This window comes from Bombina bombina, chromosome 4 (assembly GCF_027579735.1).
Source record: "Bombina bombina isolate aBomBom1 chromosome 4, aBomBom1.pri, whole genome shotgun sequence".
Classification (NCBI taxonomy): Eukaryota; Metazoa; Chordata; class Amphibia; order Anura; family Bombinatoridae; genus Bombina; species Bombina bombina.
In genome coordinates, this window is record NC_069502.1 from 244283928 (window position 1) to 244305818 (window position 21891).

The following is a 21891-nucleotide window of genomic DNA, read 5'->3' on the forward strand; positions in this document are numbered from 1 at the left end:
TTTTATATAACACATTAACAATAAACACAGTATTTTCAGTGAGCTTTTAAATTTGTATATAAATACCAAAATATAAGACCTGCTTTGGTCAGAGGAATGGTAGAAGCACACAAAGCCAGGCAAATCACTGGCGTCCCTTCAATTCCAATTGGCTGATAGAATTCTATCAGCCAATCGGAATTAAGGTAGAAAAAATCCTATTGGCTGATGCAATCAGCCAATAGGATTGAACTAGTTTATGGGTGTTAGTGTACTTTTTAGCACTTTAGTTAAAGGGACAGTCTACACCAGAATTTTTATTGTTTTAAAAGATAGATAATCCCTTTACTATCCATTCTCCAGTTTTGCATAACCAACACAGTTATATTAATATACTTTTAACCTCTGTGATTATCTTGTATCTAAGCCTCTGCAAACTGCCCCTTTATTTCAGTTCTTTTGATAGACTTGCAGTTTAGCCAATCAGTGCCTGCTCCCAGATAACTTCATGTGCATTCTGAAAAGAGGTGGCCTTCAAGGTCTAAGAAATTAGCATATGACCCTCCTAGGTTAAGCTTTCAACTAAGAATACCAAGAGAAAAAAGCAAAATTGGTGATAAAAGTAAATTGGAAAATTGTTTAAAATTACATGCCCTATCTGAATCATGAAAGTTTATTTTGGGCTAGACTGTCCCTTTAAGAGTTTTATGCTATGGCATTGTAGTGTAAAACTCTTAACTACTGACTTTAAAATGCGGTATCAGTCTTGACAGGAGAGGGTGTACTGCTCACTTTTGGTCAGACTCGTAATATCGGCGCTATGCAAGTCCTATTGAAAATATAGGATACGCAATTGATGTAAGTGAATTTGCGGTATTTCCGAGTCTGGCCAAAAAAGTGAGCGGTGAGCCTGTCATTTCAAGACTCGTAATACCAGCGGGCGTTAAAAAGCAGCGTTGGGACCTCTCAACGCTGCTTTTAAACCCTAACGCAAGACTCGTAATCTAGCCGAAAGTGTCTTTTAACCTGGTTAATTACCAATAACACAAGCACAACAGGATTTAAAGGGATGCTGACTGAACCCACATTTTTTATTTTGTGATTCAGATAGAGCATGAAATTTTAAGCAACTTTCTAATTTACTCCTATTATAAAATGTTCTTTATTATCTTGGTATATTTATTTGAAATGTAAGAATGTAAGTGTAGATGCCGGTCCATTTTTGGTGAACATCCTGGGTTGTCCTTGCTGATTGGTGGATACATTCATCCACCAATAAAAAAGTGCTGTCCCGAGCCTGAACCCAAAAAAGGCTTATATGCCTTCTTTTTCAAATAAAGATAGCAAAAAAAAATTGATAATAGGAGTAAATTAGAAAGTCGCTTAAAATTGCATGCTGTATCTAAATCCCAAAAGAAAAAAATTGGGTTCAGTGTCCCTTTAACCTTGTCAATTGCTTCTAACACAGGAGCAGCTGTCAATTTGAAAGTGTAAGGCCTTTGCCAGGTTAATTTCCCTTAGGAATACCAGTCCTGGACTGGGGGAAATTTACGACAGGTTAGGGGGTGAGCTGTTAGTCATAACTCCTCATTGCTAGTAAAGCAGACAGTCAAAATGGAAGGCAATAGCTTTGGAAAACTGGACCTTGATTCACCACTGCTCGATTCCCTTAAATTACATTTATCACCCAGGACCAAAGTATATTTTTCCTTGAAATATGACACCAACATAGAAAATTATTTTTACAGAAGACTACCATGCTTCACAACTAAAAAAAAGACTAGATCTATAAATAAGCATACAAATTATGACAAATAGTGTAAAAAGAAGCATAGTGTCAGTGTTAAAATAATATACTTTTGCTTTCCGAATAAATGTTAAAAAGGCTTAACACAATGAATAAAGTAAAGATGCATTACATCAATCTAAACATTAAAAAAAAACATATTTTCAGGGCACTGCTACTAAGTAATCTATAGTGTATTGAAGACAATAACAGGTTACTTGCACTTTCTAATGGCCTGATATTCAAAACCTCTCAAGCAAAATCTTTAGGATTTTTTTTTAGATGTTATATTGTGATGTAGTAGGTGTCTCTTCTCAACAAAACCCTGCATAGTGAGATAAATATCTTTCAAATTAAAATTTGTTTCTAACATTTTTTTTTAGGGACCTCTCCATACTGACGAGATGAGATCATGTCACCTGAGCCACAAGCTTTTAAATATCAGGGGCGCGATCCGATATACGGCGCAGGTTTCGGTGCAAGCGTGGAAACCTGCGCCGCCAGTAGTTTCAGCTCGCAACTCGAGCTATCCAATATACCCCGCCGACAATTGCTAAAGTGCCGTAAATTGGATAAACTAGCGATGTCCAGAAATCTGCGTAAGTACAAATTTCTGGAGTTGCCAGTGACTTACGGCACTTTAGAAACTGCCGGCGCCTACAAAAACTGACTAAAGTATTAAATCTCCCGTACTGTCTAACACGCCTCCCAAACATAGCCCGACACATATACCCCTCTATCCGCTATCCCCCCTCACTCTCCAAATAATAAATGTATTAACCCCTAAACCGCCGCTCCCGGACCCCGCCACACCGAATAAAGTTATTAACCTCTAAACCGCTGTTCCTGGAACCCGCCGCCACCTACATTAACTATCCCCCTAATGTGAGCCCCTTACTCCGCCGCCACCTACATTACCTACCCCCTAATGTGAGCTCCTTACACCGCCGCCACCTACATTACCTACCCCCTAATGTGAGCCCCTTACACCGTCACCACCTACATTACCTACCCCCTAATGTGAGCTCCTTACACCGGCCCCACCTACATTACCTACCCCCAAATGTGAGCTCCTACCCCTCCGCCATCTATATTAAAATTATTAACCCCTAATCTAATCCCCCTACCCCGCCGCCACCTATATTAAATACATTAACCCCTAATCTAATCCCCCTACACCTTCGCCACCTATATTAACTATATTAACCCTAATTATATTAGGGTTAATATAGTTAATATAGTTATTATATTATATATTAACTATATTAACCCTAATTATATTAGGATTACTATAGTTAATATAGTTATTATATTATATGTATATTAACTATATTAACCCTATCTAACTCTAACACCCCTAACTTAATTATTATTAAAATAAATCTAATTAATATTAATAATATTAACTAAATTATTCCTATTTAAATCTAAATACTTACCTATAAAATAAACCCTATGATAGCTACAATATAATTAATAATTACATTGTAGCTATTTTACGGTTTATACTTATTTTACAGGTAACTTGGTATTTATTTTAACTAGGTACAATAGCTATTAAATAGTTAATAACTATTTAATAGCTACCTAGTTAAAATAATTACCAATTACCTGATCCAATCAGCCAATCAGATTGAGCTTGCATTCTATTGTTACAATCAGCCAATAGAATTCAAGCTCAATCTGATTGGCTGATTGGATCAGCCAATCGGATTGAACTTGAATCTGATTGGCTGATTGAATCAGCCAATCAGATTTTCTTACCTTAATTCCGATTGGCTGATAGAATCCTATCAGCCAATCGGAATTCGAGGGACGCCATTTTGGATGATGTCATTTAAAAGAAACTTCATTCGTCGTTCAGTCATCGGGCCAGCTGGATGTTCCGCGTCGGAGGTCGGAAGAAGCCGGAAGAAAGAAGATTGAAGATGCCGCTTGGAGGAAGACTTCGCCCCGATGGAGGACCTCTTCTTTGCCGCTTGGATGAAGACATCACCGGGATGGTAGACCTCTTCTTTGCTGCTTGGATGAAGACATCGCCGGTATGGAGGACCACATCTGGATGAAGAGTTCGGCCCAGCTGGGTGAAGACGACTCAAGGTAGGGAGATCTTCTGGGGGTTAGTGTTAGGTTTTTTTAAGGGGGGTTTGGGTGGGTTTAGAGTAGGGGTATGTGGGTGGTGGGTTGTAATGTTGGGGGGGGGTATTGTGTTTTTTTTAACAGGCAAAAGATCTGATTACTTTGTGGCAATGCCCCGCAAAAAGCCCTTTTAAGGGCTGGTAAAAGAGCTGGTTACTTTTTAATTTAGAATAGGGTAGGGTATTTTTTTTATTTTGGGGGGCTTTATTATTTTATTAGGGGGCTTAGATTAGGTGTAAGTATCTTACAAATCTTGTAATCTTTTTTTTTTGTAATTTAGTGTTTGTTTTTTTTGTAATTTAGTTTAGTTTATTTAATTGAATTTTAGTTTAGATATTTGTAGTTTATTTAATTTATTGATAGTGTAGGTGTATTTGTAACTTAGGTTAGGATTTATTTTACAGGTAAATTGGTAATTATTTTAACTAGGTAGCTATTAAATAGTTATTAACTATTTAATAGCTATTGTACCTAGTTAAAATAAATACCAAGTTACCTGTAAAATAAGTATAAACCGTAAAATAGCTACAATGTAATTATTCATTATATTGTAGATATCTTAGGCTTTATTTTATAGGTAAGTATTTAGATTTAAATAGGAATAATTTAGTTAATATTATTTATATTATTTAGATTTATTTTAATAATAATTAAGTTAGGGGTGTTAGAGTTAGATAGGGTTAATATAGTTAATATATATATATATAATATAATAACTATATTAACTATATTATTAATATATTAATATAATTAGGGTTAATATAGTTAATATAGGTGGCAGTGGTGTAGGGGGATTAGATTAGGGGTTAATAATTTTAATATAGCTGGTGGCGGGGTAGGACCTAGGGGGTAGGTAATGTAGGTGGTGGCGGTGTAAGGAGCTCACATTAGGGGGTAGGTAATGTAGGTGGCGGCGGTGTAAGGGGCTCACATTAGGGGGTAGGTAATGTAGGTTGCGGTGGTGTAAGGAGCTCACATTAGGGGGTAGGTAATGTAGGTGGCGGCGGTGTAAGGGGCTCACATTAGGGGGTAGGTAATGTAGGTGGCGGCGGAGTAAGGGGATCGCATTAGGGGGTAGTTAATGTAGGTGGCGGCGGGGTCCGGGAGCGGCGGTTTAGGGGTTAAATACTTTATTAGGGATTGCGGTGGGGATCTCGGTTGACAGGTAGATAGACATTGCGCATGCGTTAGGTGTTACGGGGCTCCAATACACAGCGTAAGGCTTACTATGCCTGTGTGATAATTTTGTCTCACCAAACTTCAGAGAAAAATAATAAAAAATAAAATAAATGGAATGTAGCTCTATTCTTGTAAACAGCAAGTAAATATAACTTGTTCTACTAGCATGTACAAGGTGAGCATTTACTTTTAGTAATTGAAGTGAAAAGTATGGTTTAAACCTCTATGAATGATAATAATAAATCTTATGAGAGAAACTTATTAAGCCTCTATAATATAAGCAATGATTCCTTAATATTATCGAAAAAGAAAAAATGAGAAAAAATCCTTTATATTCAGGATAAGAAACGACGTGATAGAGTTCAACTCTAGATAAAGTAATGTTCAAATATCTTTCCTTAAGTTTCACGCACTCACACAAACACTCTAAAATATATATACAATGTTCCAACACACACGCAATATTGACCAGCAAGGAGGAGGTTAATTCAGTGTAATACACCTCAGGTAAGTAAAGACACTTAGCGTTATATTTGGAAACCTTATGATTTGTATACAATACGATACCCAAACCAGCGTGGTGACAAGACCAGATTTCCCCAGAAGCGATGGTGTAGCGTGGAGAGCGGTAATAACAGCAGAGTAAGTGCTAAACCGGAGATTAGTAGAGAGCGGCGTTCCGGTAGCAGCTTGTGTGAGTGCGGCTTCAGCCGCGTGTGATAGAGTTCCGGTAGCGTAGGGATATGATTAGAAGTATCAGTCCAAAAGAATCAGGAAAGAAGTGCAGCAAACTTGAGACACAAACAGCCTTCAAAAAATAAAATACTTAAGACCTGAAAGGGAAAAGTATACTGCTTGGAAAGAGCAGTAACACAGGATGAGAGAATCCACTTTAATTTTCAGGCACTGAGTAATGGAAAAGCACTTCCTTAAATAGGAGGAAGTGCTGATAGTCAGAAAGTCTTAAAGGGATATTACATCCCCCCCTTCTCAGGGAATCACCCCCGGGGATTCCAGACCAGGTTTAAGGGGGTAACGATGATGAAATGACTTCACCAGACGAGGGGCATGAACTTCTGAATGAAGATGCCAGGAATCATCCTCTGGACCATAACCCTTCCATCTGATGAGATATTCTAATCTTTGTCGTCGAATCCTAGAATCCAGTATTGATTCAACTTCAAATTCCTCTTGAAGATCCACTGAGATAGGAGGCGGAAGATCAACTGCCGTGCGTGTCATTGAATGAAAAGGTTTCAATAATGAAATATGGAAGGTGGGATGAAACTTGTAATCCTTGGGTAACGTGAGCTTGACCACATTGGGATTTATTATCTGCTCTACAGGGTAAGGTCCCAGAAACTGGTTAGCCAATTTCTTGCTAGGGACCTGAAGTTTGAGGTTTTTAGTAGAGAGTAACACTAAGTCACCTATTTTATATTCAGGTCCAATCGAATGTTTCCGATCATAGTATTTCTTTTGGTATTCCTTAGCCTCAGCTAGATGTGTTTTCAATACTTTCAATCGATCTTGAAGTTTGGAAGAAAAATCTAAAGCTGAAGGGGAATTCACTGTTTTGTGGGACAAGGTTATAGTGTTAGGATGGTACCCATAAGTTGCGAAAAAGGGGGATGTTTTGGTTGAGGAACACAATGAATTATTATGAGTAAATTCTGCCATAGGAAGGTAAATTAGCCAGTCATCTTGTAAATGTGAAATATAACAACGTAAAAAGTGTTCAATGGTCTGGTTCAGTCTTTCTGTCAACCCATTTGTCTGTGGATGGAAAGCAGTAGTGTAGCGATGATCAATTTTCAGTAGCTTACACAAAGATCTCCAGAAGGAAGAGGTGAATTGGGTACCCCTATCAGTAATAATATTAGAGGGTAAACCGTGTAGTCTTACAACCTGATCAAGAAATACTTTAGCTGTAGTCATGGCAGTTGGTAATCCCTTGAGTGGAATAAAATGAGCCAGTCTTGTTAAATGGTCGACTACTACCATGATAGTGTTATATTGTTGTGATGCAGGTAACTCCACTATAAAATCCATGGCAATAGTACTCCATGGTTTATCTGGAATGGGCAGAGGTCTAAGTAACCCTATTGGTTTTTTATGTTCAATTTTATTTCTAGCGCAATTCTCACACCTAGAGACGTAATCATAAATGTATTTATTCATCCCTGGCCACCAAAACTTACGACGGGTAAGTTCAATGGTTTTCTGTATCCCTGGGTGACCAGATATGGTGTCATCATGGGTATGTGTGAGAATGGAAGACCTTATTTTCTCAGGTATGTATAACTTTTCCTCATGATAAAAAAGACCTGTAGTAGGATCTTTAGAACAATTCTGTAGTGGTATTGAATCATGTTTTAGAGCAGTGTAAATCTCTTCTTCTAAGAGTGTTAAGGTACCTATTATCTTTTCTGGAGGGATAGTGAAGTTAGGTTGTTCATGAGGAAGTAACTCATGAATACGAGAAAGTGCATCTGCCTTTGTGTTTTGACTCCCAGGTTTATAAGTTATTAAAAAGTTAAAGCGATCTAAAAAAAGTGACCACCTTGCTTGTCTAGCTGTTAAAGTCTTATTCTTCTTTAAGTATTCTAAGTTTTTATGATCAGTATAAATAAGAAATGGAATTACTGATCCTTCTAGTAGGTGTCTCCATTGTTCTAGTGAACACTTAATAGCAAGGAGTTCTTTGTCTCCAACACTATAGTTAGCTTCAGCACAAGTCAAAGTTCTTGAATAGAACGCAATGGGATGAACTTCACCTGTCTCCTTATTTTGTTGGGAAAGAATAGCCCCAATGCCTGTGTTCGATGCATCAACTTCCAACAGGAATTGTTGATCAAATTTAGGCAGTGTTAGTATTGGAGCTGTTGTGAACATTTCCTTAAGACTATCAAAAGTCTTCTGGGCTTGTTCAGACCACTTAAAGCGCTGTTTTATACTAGTTAATTGTGTTAGTGGTTTTATCACTGAGGAGAAGTTTTTAATAAATTTACGGTAATAATTTGCGAAACCAATAAATTGCTGTAATGCTTTTACTGTAATGGGTATAGGCCAGTCTTTAATTGCGGCTACTTTTTCAGGATCCATTTCTATTTTGTTTGGGGTAATTATATAACCCAAAAACTTTATTTTAGAGACATGGAAAACACATTTTTCCAGCTTTGCATATAACTTATGCTCCTTGAGACGAGTAAGAACCCACCTAACATGTTTTTCATGTTCTATGGAAGATTTCGAATAAATCAGAATATCATCTAGATATATGATGACACAGATATCCATTAGATCATGAAAAATCTCGTTGATAAAATGTTGGAAGGTTGCGGGAGCATTGCTTAGACCAAAGGGCATTACGTTATACTGGAAAAGACCATAACGGGTTCTGAACGCGGTTTTCCATTCGTGTCCTTCCTTTATGCGAATAAGATTTTTAATAATTTTGAGTAGATCGTGGCCTCATTTAATCTTTCGAGTAACTCTGGTATGAGAGGTAGAGGATACCTATTTTTAATTGTTATTTCATTCAATGCCCTGTAGTCAATAATAGGTCTTATTGTTCCATCTTTGTTGCGTACTAAAAACAGTCCTGCAGCAGCAGGGGATGTTGAGTGTGAGATGAACCCTTTTCGCAAGTTTTCATCTAAATATGATCTTAGATATACCAATTCTTCTTGTGAAAGAGGGTAAATCTTTCCATGTGGTATTTAAGATCCCGGTATTAAATCAATGGGACAGTCAAATTCCCTATGTGGTGGGAGGTTTTCTGCCTCCTTGAGGTCAAACACCTCTGCCAGGTCCTGATAAATTTGAGGCAGCTCATGTTCTATAGTAGAGATTACCTGATAGGGAAAACAAGTCTTTATACAATAGTCAGAGTCAAAGTTTACTTGTGGTGATGACCAGTCAATATGAGGATTATGTATTTGTAACCAACTAAATCCTAAGATGATAGTATGCATGTAGATAGGTATGAGGTCAAAAGTAATATATTCGGAATGTCCTTGGTCAGTTGTTATGAGTAAAGGGATTGTCTGATGGGTAATGGGGCCCTGTTGTATAATAGAACCATCAATAAGTTTAACTGAAACAGGATGTGTTTTGACAACAGTTGGAATTTTATTGAGCTTAACATATGCTATATCTATATAATTTCCTGACGCCCCAGAATCAATCAAAGCGTTAGATCGCACGTTTTTCTGATCCCACTGTAAAGAAAAGGTGAGAGTGAGATGTGGATTTTGGGTAATGTGAAAAATATTGTGATTGAAACTACCCTTACCCTTTTTCTGTCTCAATAGAGATGGACAATTTGTGACGGAGTGGTCCTTTTGTCCACAATAAAGACAGAGATTTTCTAATCTGCATCTGGTTTTTTCTTCTGGGGTTAGAGGACCCCTTATAGTTCCAATTTCCATAGGAACCTGGTTTGAAACAGCTTTTTCCATGGTTGTAGAACAGGGATAGGAACGTCTGGGCACAACTTCATAGGAAGCTCTTTCAGCCTTTCTTTCACGTAACCTTCGGTCCAAAGTGGTGCTTAATTTCATCAACCCATTCAGTGTGTCAGGCATCTCTAATCGTGACAATTCATCTTTAAGGGATTCAGAGAGACCCAATCTGAATTGGTTCTTTAAGCTGATCTCGTTCCATTGAGAGTCATCTATCCACATTTGAAATTCAGTAATATATTCTTCAATGTTTCTTTTCCCCTGTCTCATAGATCTTAGTTTATTTTCAGCTGTTATTTGAGTGTGGGAATCCTCATACAAGGCAGTCATAGCTAGAAAAAATTCTTCAAGCGAATCTAATATTGGATGTTCACTTTCAAAGAATCTATTGGCCCAGGAGCGTGGCTCCCCCTGGAGGAAGGATATAGTGGTACAGACCTTTATCCTTTCACTATGGTATGTTTTAGGTCTAAGTGAGAAAAGAAGTTTGCATGCACTTTTAAAATCCCTGAATTCGCTGCGCTTGCCAGAGAAGGGTTGTGGGTATTGTATGTGAGGTTCAGCAATTCCTGCTTCTTTCCCTGACATACAATCTTTTATTAAGGTTTTGAGAGCTTTATTTTCAGTTTGTACCTCTGTTAAGGCTCTAGCAAGATATTCTAGTTTTTGATGAATATTAGAAAATTCATTTTTAATTTCATTGGGATCCATCTTCCAAAAATAAAAAAAATAAACTTTATTTTTTAGGCCTGAAAATTCTGTGATAATTTTGTCTCACCAAACTTCAGAGAAAAATAATAAAAAATAAAATAAATGGAATGTAGCTCTATTCTTGTAAACAGCAAGTAAATATAACTTGTTCTACTAGCATGTACAAGGTGAGCATTTACTTTTAGTAATTGAAGTGAAAAGTATGGTTTAAACCTCTATGAATGATAATAATAAATCTTATGAGAGAAACTTATTAAGCCTCTATAATATAAGCAATGATTCCTTAATATTATCGAAAAAGAAAAAATGAGAAAAAATCCTTTATATTCAGGATAAGAAACGACGTGATAGAGTTCAACTCTAGATAAAGTAATGTTCAAATATCTTTCCTTAAGTTTCACACACTCACACAAACACTCTAAAATATATATACAATGTTCCAACACACACGCAATATTGACCAGCAAGGAGGAGGTTAATTCAGTGTAATACACCTCAGGTAAGTAAAGACACTTAGCGTTATATTTGGAAACCTTATGATTTGTATACAATACGATACCCAAACCAGCGTGGTGACAAGACCAGATTTCCCCAGAAGCGATGGTGTAGCGTGGAGAGCGGTAATAACAGCAGAGTAAGTGCTAAACCGGAGATTAGTAGAGAGCGGCGTTCCGGTAGCAGCTTGTGTGAGTGCGGCTTCAGCCGCGTGTGATAGAGTTCCGGTAGCGTAGGGATATGATTAGAAGTATCAGTCCAAAAGAATCAGGAAAGAAGTGCAGCAAACTTGAGACACAAACAGCCTTCAAAAAATAAAATACTTAAGACCTGAAAGGGAAAAGTATACTGCTTGGAAAGAGCAGTAACACAGGATGAGAGAATCCACTTTAATTTTCAGGCACTGAGTAATGGAAAAGCACTTCCTTAAATAGGAGGAAGTGCTGATAGTCAGAAAGTCTTAAAGGGATATCACAGCCTGCAATTTGTGGCGAGGTGAAAATGGTGTAAGATTTCTCCATTTTCGCCACGTAAGTCCTTATGCTGTATATTGGATACCAAACTGCGCTGGTTTGGTATACCTGTCCATGGGCCAAAAAAACTACGGCCGAAGGCAGAAATATACAAGCGTAACTTCTATGTTACGCCGTATATGTGATACCAAACCAGCGCAAATGTAGGCGTCGCCGGCTTTTGCGGGCGACGCTGCATATCGGATCGGAGCCCTGGTCTTGGGATATCAGCAGTGAAACTTTACTGCACTTTTTTCCTCATGTTTCCCTGCAAACCCAGAGCTTTATGCCTTTTAAATTGTAACTTCCTCTCACTTCACAGCAGAGCAGAAGAGCAGTGTGGGTTTACAAACTTTATTGCTAGTTGCTGCACTGCAGAACATTTTTTTTTTTTTTTTTTGGAAATTCTCAGACTTGCTCACCCCTACAAACTCTTGGTTTGCCTTGTGACTTAGCTGAGGCTGCTCCTCTGATTAAACCACTGATGGAATCGTGAGGGGCGTTTACCACACTTCCCCCAACCATAGTCTAAACCTGCATATTACACAGACACACATTTATTTTACATGCACACACATTACACAATTACAAACATAAAGTCACACATATTTACATACAGACACATACACAAAAAGTAGACAATTTTTGTTAATTTCACTGTGCAATTGTGCAGGTGATGCTTTCCCACTAAGATAGCTCCTTCACAGACTGGCAGCTGTATCAAATGTCCTAAATAATCAGCAGTGCTCAGACCCACAGAGTAGTTCTGCTAGGAGGAAGCTGGTGCACGAATAGTGTTCCCCACTCACTGCAGCTCACTGGGGAAGTGTGTGTGTGTGTGTGGGGGGGGGGGGGGGGTGATTAGAATCTCAATGGCTTTATGCAAAACAATGTTAATTGCAGTGTTTACCACTGCTGAAGCTCTTTTAAATAAAGTTGATTGAAATGTGAAAGATTGTGGCAGCCTGGGACAGATCTATCTATTCCTGTCCATGAACATAGTACTTAATAGGCTTATTGCAATCAGCAGAGTAGCATGGTATTGCATGTAGGGTAAGAGGGTGCAGAAGATATGCATTGAATCTTAGGTCTCTGCATTGGCTTGTAGCTTATAAAACAGAATGCGGGTATTATGTGTTTGATTTGAGGTTATATTTAGAAATGGAGCTGACATACAAACTAGCATAAAGGATGCAGGGTCAGGTCTGCTGCTCTGTGGATTATAAGGGCACATTTATAAATGGGGCATCGATCTGAAGTTTGATATTCTGCATTTGGCACTTATGATTACTGACACATAATGAACTATAAATCTGGTCTGCCTCTGACCTTAAGAATTAGGGCCTCGTGTTGGCTGGCACATAAAAGGGGCATATGTCTGATTTTATAGTCTAATCTGTTCCAGTGAGGCACATGTGCAGTACATGTAATTATAGAGACTGGGTCTTACGCTCCTAAGAAGTTCATAAAGACCAATCATAAAAAGCATTTATTGTTAACACTGTTTTACATTACCTCCCATTAATTCACCCTAAAGCTTCTCATAATCCTTTTGTATAACTCACAAAACTTCTGTATATTAAAACCATATTTTTCTTGAATCAGGGCAATATTTTTGGCCTAGGCCTGTACTTGAGGCAGCAAGATATAGGGTGGGTAGCAAATTTTAAGGAGCAGTTTCATGTCACAATGCTTTCTCACCATTATGCTCAGTAAATGTTCTATTGATTAATTTTAGCACATTTCAACGATCCCTGGTTGTCCAGTAAGGGTGAATGATGCCTCCTGACTTTTTTAAATATGAGTTGATATTGTTTGTGATTTTTTTTTTGGGGGGGGGTTGTATACTAACTCGCTTCCCATTTTTACTGGATCACTATCATTATCTTGTGTGTATACCTGGTATGTTTTTCTTTTTTCTCTCTCTTATTTGCTCCCTCTTCTCCATCCATAATGCCACTCAGTGTTACTCTATCCATGTTTTCCTTCATGTATCTCACCATATATTTCTGCTCTTCTACCTGCAACTCTCTTGTCTTTACCCCCAGGAACAGTGTCTCTGGTGTCGTTGGCTGTTTTGTCTTATGAAAGATATTGCACTATGATGCGGAGTACAGAGGCTGATGTGACAAACTTCAAAAAGGCCTGGCTAGGGATTATAATCTCTTGGGTGTACTCTCTGCTCTGGACCCTACCTCCACTTTTTGGATGGAGCAGCTATGGACTAGAGGGACCCGGCACCACCTGCTCAGTAAATTGGCACTCACGTGATGCCAGTAACACATCTTACATTGTGTGCCTCTTCGTCTTCTGCCTGGCCCTGCCTTTCAGCATCATTGTGTACTGCTATGGAAGACTACTTGTTGCCATTAAACAGGTGAGAGGCCTGAAAACATTAGGGCCAATGCTCAAATATAATTTATTTGTTTAATAAATAGTCAAACTTTCCAATTTACTTTTATCTGCAAATTTGCTTTGTTATCTTTGTAGTCTTTGTTGAAAGCTAACCTGCCTCATATGATAATTTCTAAGCCCTTGAAGGCCGTCTCTTATCTCAGTGCATTTTGTCAGTTTTTCACAGCTAGACAGCACTAGTTTATGTGTGCCATATAAGTAACATTGTTCTCATTCCCGTGGAGTTATTTATGAGTCAGCACTGACTGGCTAAAATGTTTGTCTGTCAAAAGAACTGAGATAAGGGGGCAGTCTGCAGAGGCTTAAACATAAGGTAATCACAAAGATAAAAAGTGATTTATAATTGAAATATTGTAATATAACTAATTGGCTATGCAAAACTGTGGAATTTGTATTAAAGGTATTATCTATCTTTTTAAACAATACAAATTTTGGTGCAGACTGCCCCTTTTAATTTGAAGTTTAAAATGTGTCAACATGTTTTTTTTAGTTTATTTTTAGTCCTTCGTAAAGCATGACTTACTTAAGTAAATGTTCAATCAATTTATTTTTCTGTTATGAATTTCAAATAGCTTATGAAGGTAAACTCAGTGGCCCCAAGTTATCAAGGTCTGTCGGACCTGATCCGACAGTGTGGATCAGGTCCGACAGACCTTGCTGAATACGGGGAGCAATATGCTCGCCGTATTCAGCATTGCACCAGCAGCTCTGCAACGCCGCCCCCTGCAGACTCGCGGCCAATAGGCCACCAGCAGGGGGGTGTCAATCAACCCGATCGTACTCGATCAGGTTGATTTCCGGTGATGTCTGTCCGCCTGCTCAGAGCAGGCGGACAGGTTATGGAGCAGCGGTCTTTGTGACCACTGCTTCATAACTGCTGTTTCTGGCGAGATAACTAGAGGCCAGTGAATGGATGGTAGTCTCATCTTCAATTGGATATTGGAATAAACTTTACAGACAGAACATAATCAATCATTATTGCCTTTCTTCATTTGTTCTTCTTTTGCTTCTTTTTTTAAAAGAGGAATTTCAAAGCCAGGGGTACATTTCTGAGGGCTGTATCTTTTCTATCATTCAGAACAAATATATGTTGAAAGGCGTGTGATTCAGACCTGTGCTAGATTTCCAAGACTTGAATGGACTAACCGAAGTGTTATGATTAAAAAATTAAAATGGTTTTGTTCTGTTTGTAAGGTAACTGCGACAATTGATATCGGTTCTACTAAATTCTACAATGTCCCTAAATTCTACTTGTTTTCACATTGCACTGTATCTGGTTAAATGCAAATGGATGCTATTTTTTACAGAATTGCAACAGCCTTTTCAGGAAACAATATCTATGAAAAGGTTTGTTCAAGAACTGTCTTCTTCTCCAAAGACAAGTGTCAGTGAAACAATTCATAAAGTTGTCATGTGCGTTTTACTTCTGAATGTAAAAAAAAATGTTTTATCAGTAAGCAACAATCTTTTTTTTCCCCACACGGAAAAGGAAAATCAGTTGTATGTATGTATGTATGTATATATAAACACATACATACATTTGTATAATTATAGATTTGCATTTGCTTTTTACACAAAAAAGAAACCAAAGAAGCAGACAGAGAAGAAAATGACTTAAAACTGGTACATTGAAGAAATATAAAGTCATACAATCAGTATTCCTTTCAGTATAATGGTATACATATTAAAATATTAACTATAAAATATGATAACACCATCTGTAGTATAGAATAATATCGACAACTGTCTAATTAGTACCTGAAGAATAGCATAGAACATATTAATCTTAGTCCCTCATTTTCCTACCCCCTTAAAACAAGTGAGGCCACTTTGGACCTCCAATGTAGTTAGCTGGATATATAAAAGGATAGTATTAGTAGGCCACTTTTGGACCTTAGAGCATATCAACTGTCTTTCTAAATGTTGGTAATGGGTCTGGCATAAAAAAGATCAGCACACACATAAATTATAGTTGTATTAGATGTTCATATATTGCTGAATTCCTTCTTATTTAAAACATTAAAACAGTGACTCGTGTATCTATGCACATTTATATAAAATTAAAAAAACTTAGATTAGGGGAGGGTTTAAACTTTACAAAGCTGAGAATGGAGCTCCCTAAAAATGTACCTATGGACTAGAGAAATAGACTAACATTGCCATTAGTTTATGTTTGGCAAGGTATTCAAAAAACAAAATCTTCAGAGAGGTTAGTATGTATGTATTGAGTACTTGTAAAGCGCAGCTAATCACCCGTAAGGGTCTCAAAGCGCTGCTCATTTTATCGACCTCGGAAGGATGAAAGGCTGAGTAGACCTCACCAGGGATCGAACCTGCAACCCTTGGGTTGCTACAGAGCTCAGCTACATTGCCTTAGCATGCTGAGCTATCTGTCCGGCTTCTTGTATTAAGATAATTAGAAAGAGAAAACAGCCCTCCCAAAATAATTGCTATATCTCCCTCATGCTAGGAAAGATAATTGCGTAGTAAGGTGAGGTTTGCTTCAAATATAGGGACTAAAATGGCTAAGCTGCATTGCCTCATCCGCTGGCAACACGGCCTGACACCATCACTTAGTTTGGCTGTAGTATAAAAGTTGGAAGATATACCACGTGGTATCACCCTTATGGTTCTATTAAGGGTCTAGGTCAGGGGTGTCCAAACTTTGCTCTCCAGAGGTTTTGGAACTACATTTCCGATGATGCTCAGCCAGCATTTTATCTAGCTGAGCATCATGGGAAATGTAGTTCCAAAACCTCTGGAGAGCAAAGTTTGGACACCCCTGGTCTAGGTGGTAAGTGAAAAAACAAGCATGTTAGAATACAGATATTTACTGGTCTAGTGTTAGCCCTATCTCTATCTTTTGGTGTGAACAGAGGAATTGGCTATAGCATGTGGGAGACAGTATATGACATAAACGTATATAAAGAAACACCTTCTGGAGTTGTCTACTGGAAAAACATTTGCTGCTGAAATGAACTGATATCCACATTCACATAGCAGTACAACACAATATCAAAAGGATTGTAGTTTATTTAGTCCCAGTTTGTGCTTTCTCTGCATTATATCCTTAGTGCAGTGAAGGGAGGCTGTCAAGAGCCTATCTTGATACCTCATATTTATCTTACACCAGTTCTCATTATGGATGTGGGCTTATACGTAGCAACAAAACTCTGTTTCCATTTTGAAATCTTCTGGCATGGTCCTCCCCATCTGGGTCTGTGACAGTTCTGGTGGTGGGAATAACCAACAAGTGAACCTTTATGTAAAGATAGTGTAGATGACACATTTTTATGGACTAAGCTACGCTGATCTAGGTAATCGTTTTTCTCAGACCATGTCAGGGTATCCAAGTCTGCAAACATTGTAGGAGCGTCCCTGCTTCTCGGGTTCTTATCAAATGAGTTAAATTCAGTGAGGACTTCCCGAATGTGTATGTAGCCCCCTCTTTTGACTCCTGATGCGGCATGATGTATGGAATGCAAATTTGCAGAGTTACTGTGTAGCCCGTCTGAGGAGGAATTAGTAATGGCGCGGGAGAATGGAGTTTTAGCCACCCCCTCTGGCAGTTTTGCACATCGGTCTATCTTCTCCCTGTAGTCCCTCTCTGGTGCATAATTTTGGCTGTTATCCTGCTCATTTTCCCCAAAGTTCAGTGTGGTTGTACTCACATAGCGTGTTAAAGTCCCAGACATACAATATTCCAGTGCATCAAAGTGTTCGGTAATCAGCTCAGTTACTTACTGCCTTCTCCCACTTTTCAACTGCCTCCATTGTTGACTCCTTTATTTGTTTAGGCTCAAATGTAATGGCTCATAAGAATTGCGCCTTCTGGTTGATAATCAAATTAACATAGGTTTATATTCTAGTGGTATGCTGAGCAGTTCCACTGGGTGCCGAGATTCTAAGTATAGGCCGCCGTAGATCTCAGCAGTCCAGATCAGCACCCAGGGGTCACTTATACAATAAACTTGGTAACGTATGCCTAAAACTGGTCATTTTTAATAATTTTATTTTAAAAAAAAATATATTAATGAAAAAGTCTGGATTTTTGAATATTTATTGAGTTGGAATTTCAGATTTAGGGATTTGTACCTGTGTGTATATCTATCTATCTATCTATCTATCTATCTATCTCTATTTGTATCTATCTATCTATCTATCTATCTATCTCTATCTGTATCATCTATCTATCTATCTATCTATGTCTATCTATATCTATCTATCTATCTATCTATCTAGGTTTATGTGTATCTATCTATCAATCATTCTATATATCTAGATATCTTCTGTCCTAATGTAGATAGGTTTGTTAGCTCATAAGATGAACCAATTAAGTATGAGGTACTAATTACAGACTTTCTAGAGATTATTCACAATAGTCCATGATGTCATATTGTTGAAAATCCTTTTCAGACGAGAATATAGTTTTCAAAGGTACAACGGATAGCTTAATCAAGATGATGAAGAGTCCAAGGAAATATGATCAATTTTAGCAACAGTTATAATGCAGACAATTATAAGATTGTATAGATACAAGCATATATATTAGCGCTGCGGAATCTGTTGGCGCTCTACAAATAACCGATAATAATAATAATAATATATAATTCCAACAATATATGATAACCTTGTTAAAATTACACAAATATATAAATCAACTAGTTTGATAAATTACTTACCTCTGAACCAAAAGCCAGGCATTTAGGTGCTACATACAGGTAAGTTTCTGATACAGATTGTATTGTTCTTACAAATAGAATGGCATTATCATACAGGGCTGCCACTAGCAATTATTAAACCAGCAGTCAGGGCCCCTATATACCATACCACACCACACAAACGCCATGCCGTATGCACACCCACATCATGCCACATGCACACACACAATTTGTTAGAAGAAAAATCACACAGGACACAACACAATCGATATAAACATTGATTTACAGATAAAAATATTAATTTGCGCATTATTTATCTTCATCACTTTTTGGAGGGTGTATGTGTGTGTATGTGTATATATATATATATATATATATATATATATATATATATATATATATATATATAGAAAAAAACTTCAAATATGAGGGCACTCACAGGACTTAGTAGAAATTATTTATTTATCAAAAACTCACTTCATCAAAGCATAAGTTGACATTTCGGCTTATAACATAAGCCGTCTTCAAGACCATCTTTGGAAGTTACTGTTTTACTGCATCTCGGTCGCCATTGGAAAAACTGAAGAAAGTTTATTTTAGTGACTTTGAATGCGGCATGGTTGTTGGTGCCAGGTGGGCTGGTCTGAGTATTTAAAAAACTGCTGATCTACTGGGATTTTCATACACAACCATCACTAGGGTTTACAGAGAATGGTCTGCTTCCCAGACCGATAATTTTTTACCTTCCTCTGTCCAGTCCTGACCCATCTTCCCAATCCCTACCATTCCCTCTCTTAAAATACAGACACCACTACTCTGGTGTCTGTGGCCTTCTGGGTCTACTGGGTCCCTTATGCCAGTGACCCCATTCATCCTCTGTTATCATATATTATTAGCTTTGTTTTTTCTTTTGCATTGATTATGATGTATAAGAAACATTGAACATTATGGTACAATTTACAAACAGTTAAATCCGAAGTAACCGAAAGTGCTTCTTGCACACTTTAGACTTCACTGTTCAGTAGCTTAGTTATTTTAAATTACTCATTTGTGCTCAAGTATAGGAATCTTTATTTCCTGACCTCTTTGCAACTGCTCTGCTTTATATATAATACAGTTTTAGAAAACATATTGGACGCATCAGTAAATATTACTGAGATGTCCTTAGCACACCAATGCATACAAGGAACATTCAAGATTCAGGTGGGTCAGCAAAAACAGATGCTTCATGCAATATTGTATGCATTTTTAACCCCTTAACGACCAAGGACGTACGCCACACGTCCTAAAAAAAAATACAGTTAATGACCGAGGACGTGTGGCGTACGTCCTTGGTCTGGAAAGCAGCTGGAAGCGATCCTGCTCGCTTCCAGCTGCTTTCTGGTTATTGCAGTGATGCCTTGATATCGAGGCATCCTGCAATAACCCCTCTTGGCCATCCGATGCAGAGAGAGCCACTCTGTGGCCCTCTCTGCACCGGACATCGGTGGCCGGTATCGTTGGTGGGTGGGAGCAAGTCTGGGAGGCGGGTGGGCGGCCATCGATGTGCCGAGTGGAGTGGAGGGGGGCAGGATCGGGGGCGGGACAGACGGGGGCGCGCACAGGAGCGCGCGCGTGCACGGGGGCGGCGGGCGGGCGCGTGCACGGGGTGGGAGCGGGAGGGAACCGCTACACTGCAGAAAAAAAAAGTTAAGAAATGTTAAAAAAATATATATATTAACAAAATCAATTATGATCTAAGGGTTCTGGAAGGGGTGGGGGGTTGGTATTGGGGGGGGGGGAAGCTACACTACAGAAAAGGGCAATAAAAAAAACTAAAAAACATACTTTTTGTTACTAAACTGGGTACTGGCAGACAGCTGCCAGTACCCAAGATGGCGCCCATTAAGGCAGAGGGGGAGGGTTAGAAAGCTGTTTGGTGGGGGATCAGTGAGGTTGGGGGCTAAGGGGGATCCTACACAGCAGCATATGTAAATATGCGACAAAAAAAAAAAAAAAGCCCAAATATAGCTTTTATTTTAGTTCTGGCAGAGTTTCTGCCAGTACTTAAGATGGCGGGGACAATTGTGGGGTGGGGGAGGGAAGAGAGCTGTTTGGGAGGGATCAGGGGGTCTGATGTTTTAGGTGGGAGGCTGAGCTCTACACTAAAGCTAAAATTAACCCTGCAAGCTCCCTACAAGCTACATAATTAACCCCATCACTGCTAGCCATAATACAAGTGTGATGCGCAGCGGCATTTGGCGGCCTTCTAATTACCACAAAGCAACGCCAAAGCCATATATGTCTGCTATTTCTGAATAAAGGGGATCCCAGAGAAGCATTTACAACCATTTCTGCCATAATTGCACAAGCTGTTTGTAAATGATTTCAGTGAGAAACCTAAAATTGTGAAAAATTTAACGTTTTTTTAAATTTGATCGCATTTGGCAGTGAAATGGTGGCATTAAATATACCAAAATTGGCCTAGATCAATACTTGGGGTTGTCTACTACACTACACTAAAGCTAAAATTACCCCTAAAAGCTCCCTACATGCTCCCTAATTAACCCCTTCACTGCTGGGCATAATACACGTGTAGTGCGCAGTGGCATTTAGCAGCCTTCTAATTACCAAAAAGCAACGCCAAAGCCATATATGTCTGCTATTTCTGAACAAAGGGGATCCCAGAGAATAATTTACAATAATTTAAGCCATAATTGCACAAGCTGTTTGTAAATAATTTCAGTGAGAAACCAAAAGTTTGTTAAAAAATTAGTGAAAAAGTGAACAATTTTTTGTATTTAATCGCATTTGGCGGTGAAATGGTGGCATGAAATATACCAAAATGGGCCTAGATCAATACTTTGGGATGTCTCCTAAAAAAATATATATACATGTCAATGGATATTCAGAGATTCCTGAAAGATATTAGTGTTCTAATGTAATTAGTGCTAATTTTGAAAAATAATGGTTTGGAAATAGCAAAGTGCTATTTGTATTTATGGCCCTATAACTTACAAAAAAAGCAAAGAAGATGTAAACATTGGGTATTTCTAAACTCAGGACAAAAATTAGAAACTATTTAGCATGGGTGTTTTTTGTTGATTGTAGATGTGTAACAGATTTTGGGGGTCAAAGTTAGAAAAAGTGTGTTTTTTCCATTTTTTCCTCATATTTTATAATTTTTTTATAGTAAATTATAAGATATGATGAAAATAATGGTATTTTTAGAAAGTCCATTTAATGGTGAGAAAAACGGTATATAATATGTGTGGGTACAGTAAATGAGTAAGAGGAAAATTTCAGCTAAACACAAACACCGCAGAAATGTAAAAATAGCCTTGGTCCCAAACGGACAGAAAATGGAAAAGTGCTCTGGTCACTAAGGGGTTAATCACAAGTTAGAACAGTAACTTTTGCTATATTTATATGCTGTATATGCTTAACAATGTATTATTTTGTATATAATGCTAGAGATGCTACAGTACTGATTCATTATACCATAGCACACAAATAATATTGTTTACTATATATTTTTACAAATTCCAAAAAGAAACAATAATTAATAA

The 21891-nt window shown here is 38.0% G+C and overlaps 1 protein-coding gene across 1 annotated transcript in view; it reads left to right on the forward strand.

Moving 5' to 3' along the window:
- LOC128657235 (parapinopsin-like) overlaps positions 1-21891 on the forward strand; it is a 707525-nt gene that overhangs the window by 197163 nt on the left and 488471 nt on the right. Inside the window, exon 3 of the mRNA XM_053711500.1 lies at positions 13316-13644. Within this exon, the coding sequence (XP_053567475.1) occupies positions 13316-13644 (329 nt within the window). The remainder of the gene's footprint in view (positions 1-13315; positions 13645-21891) is intronic.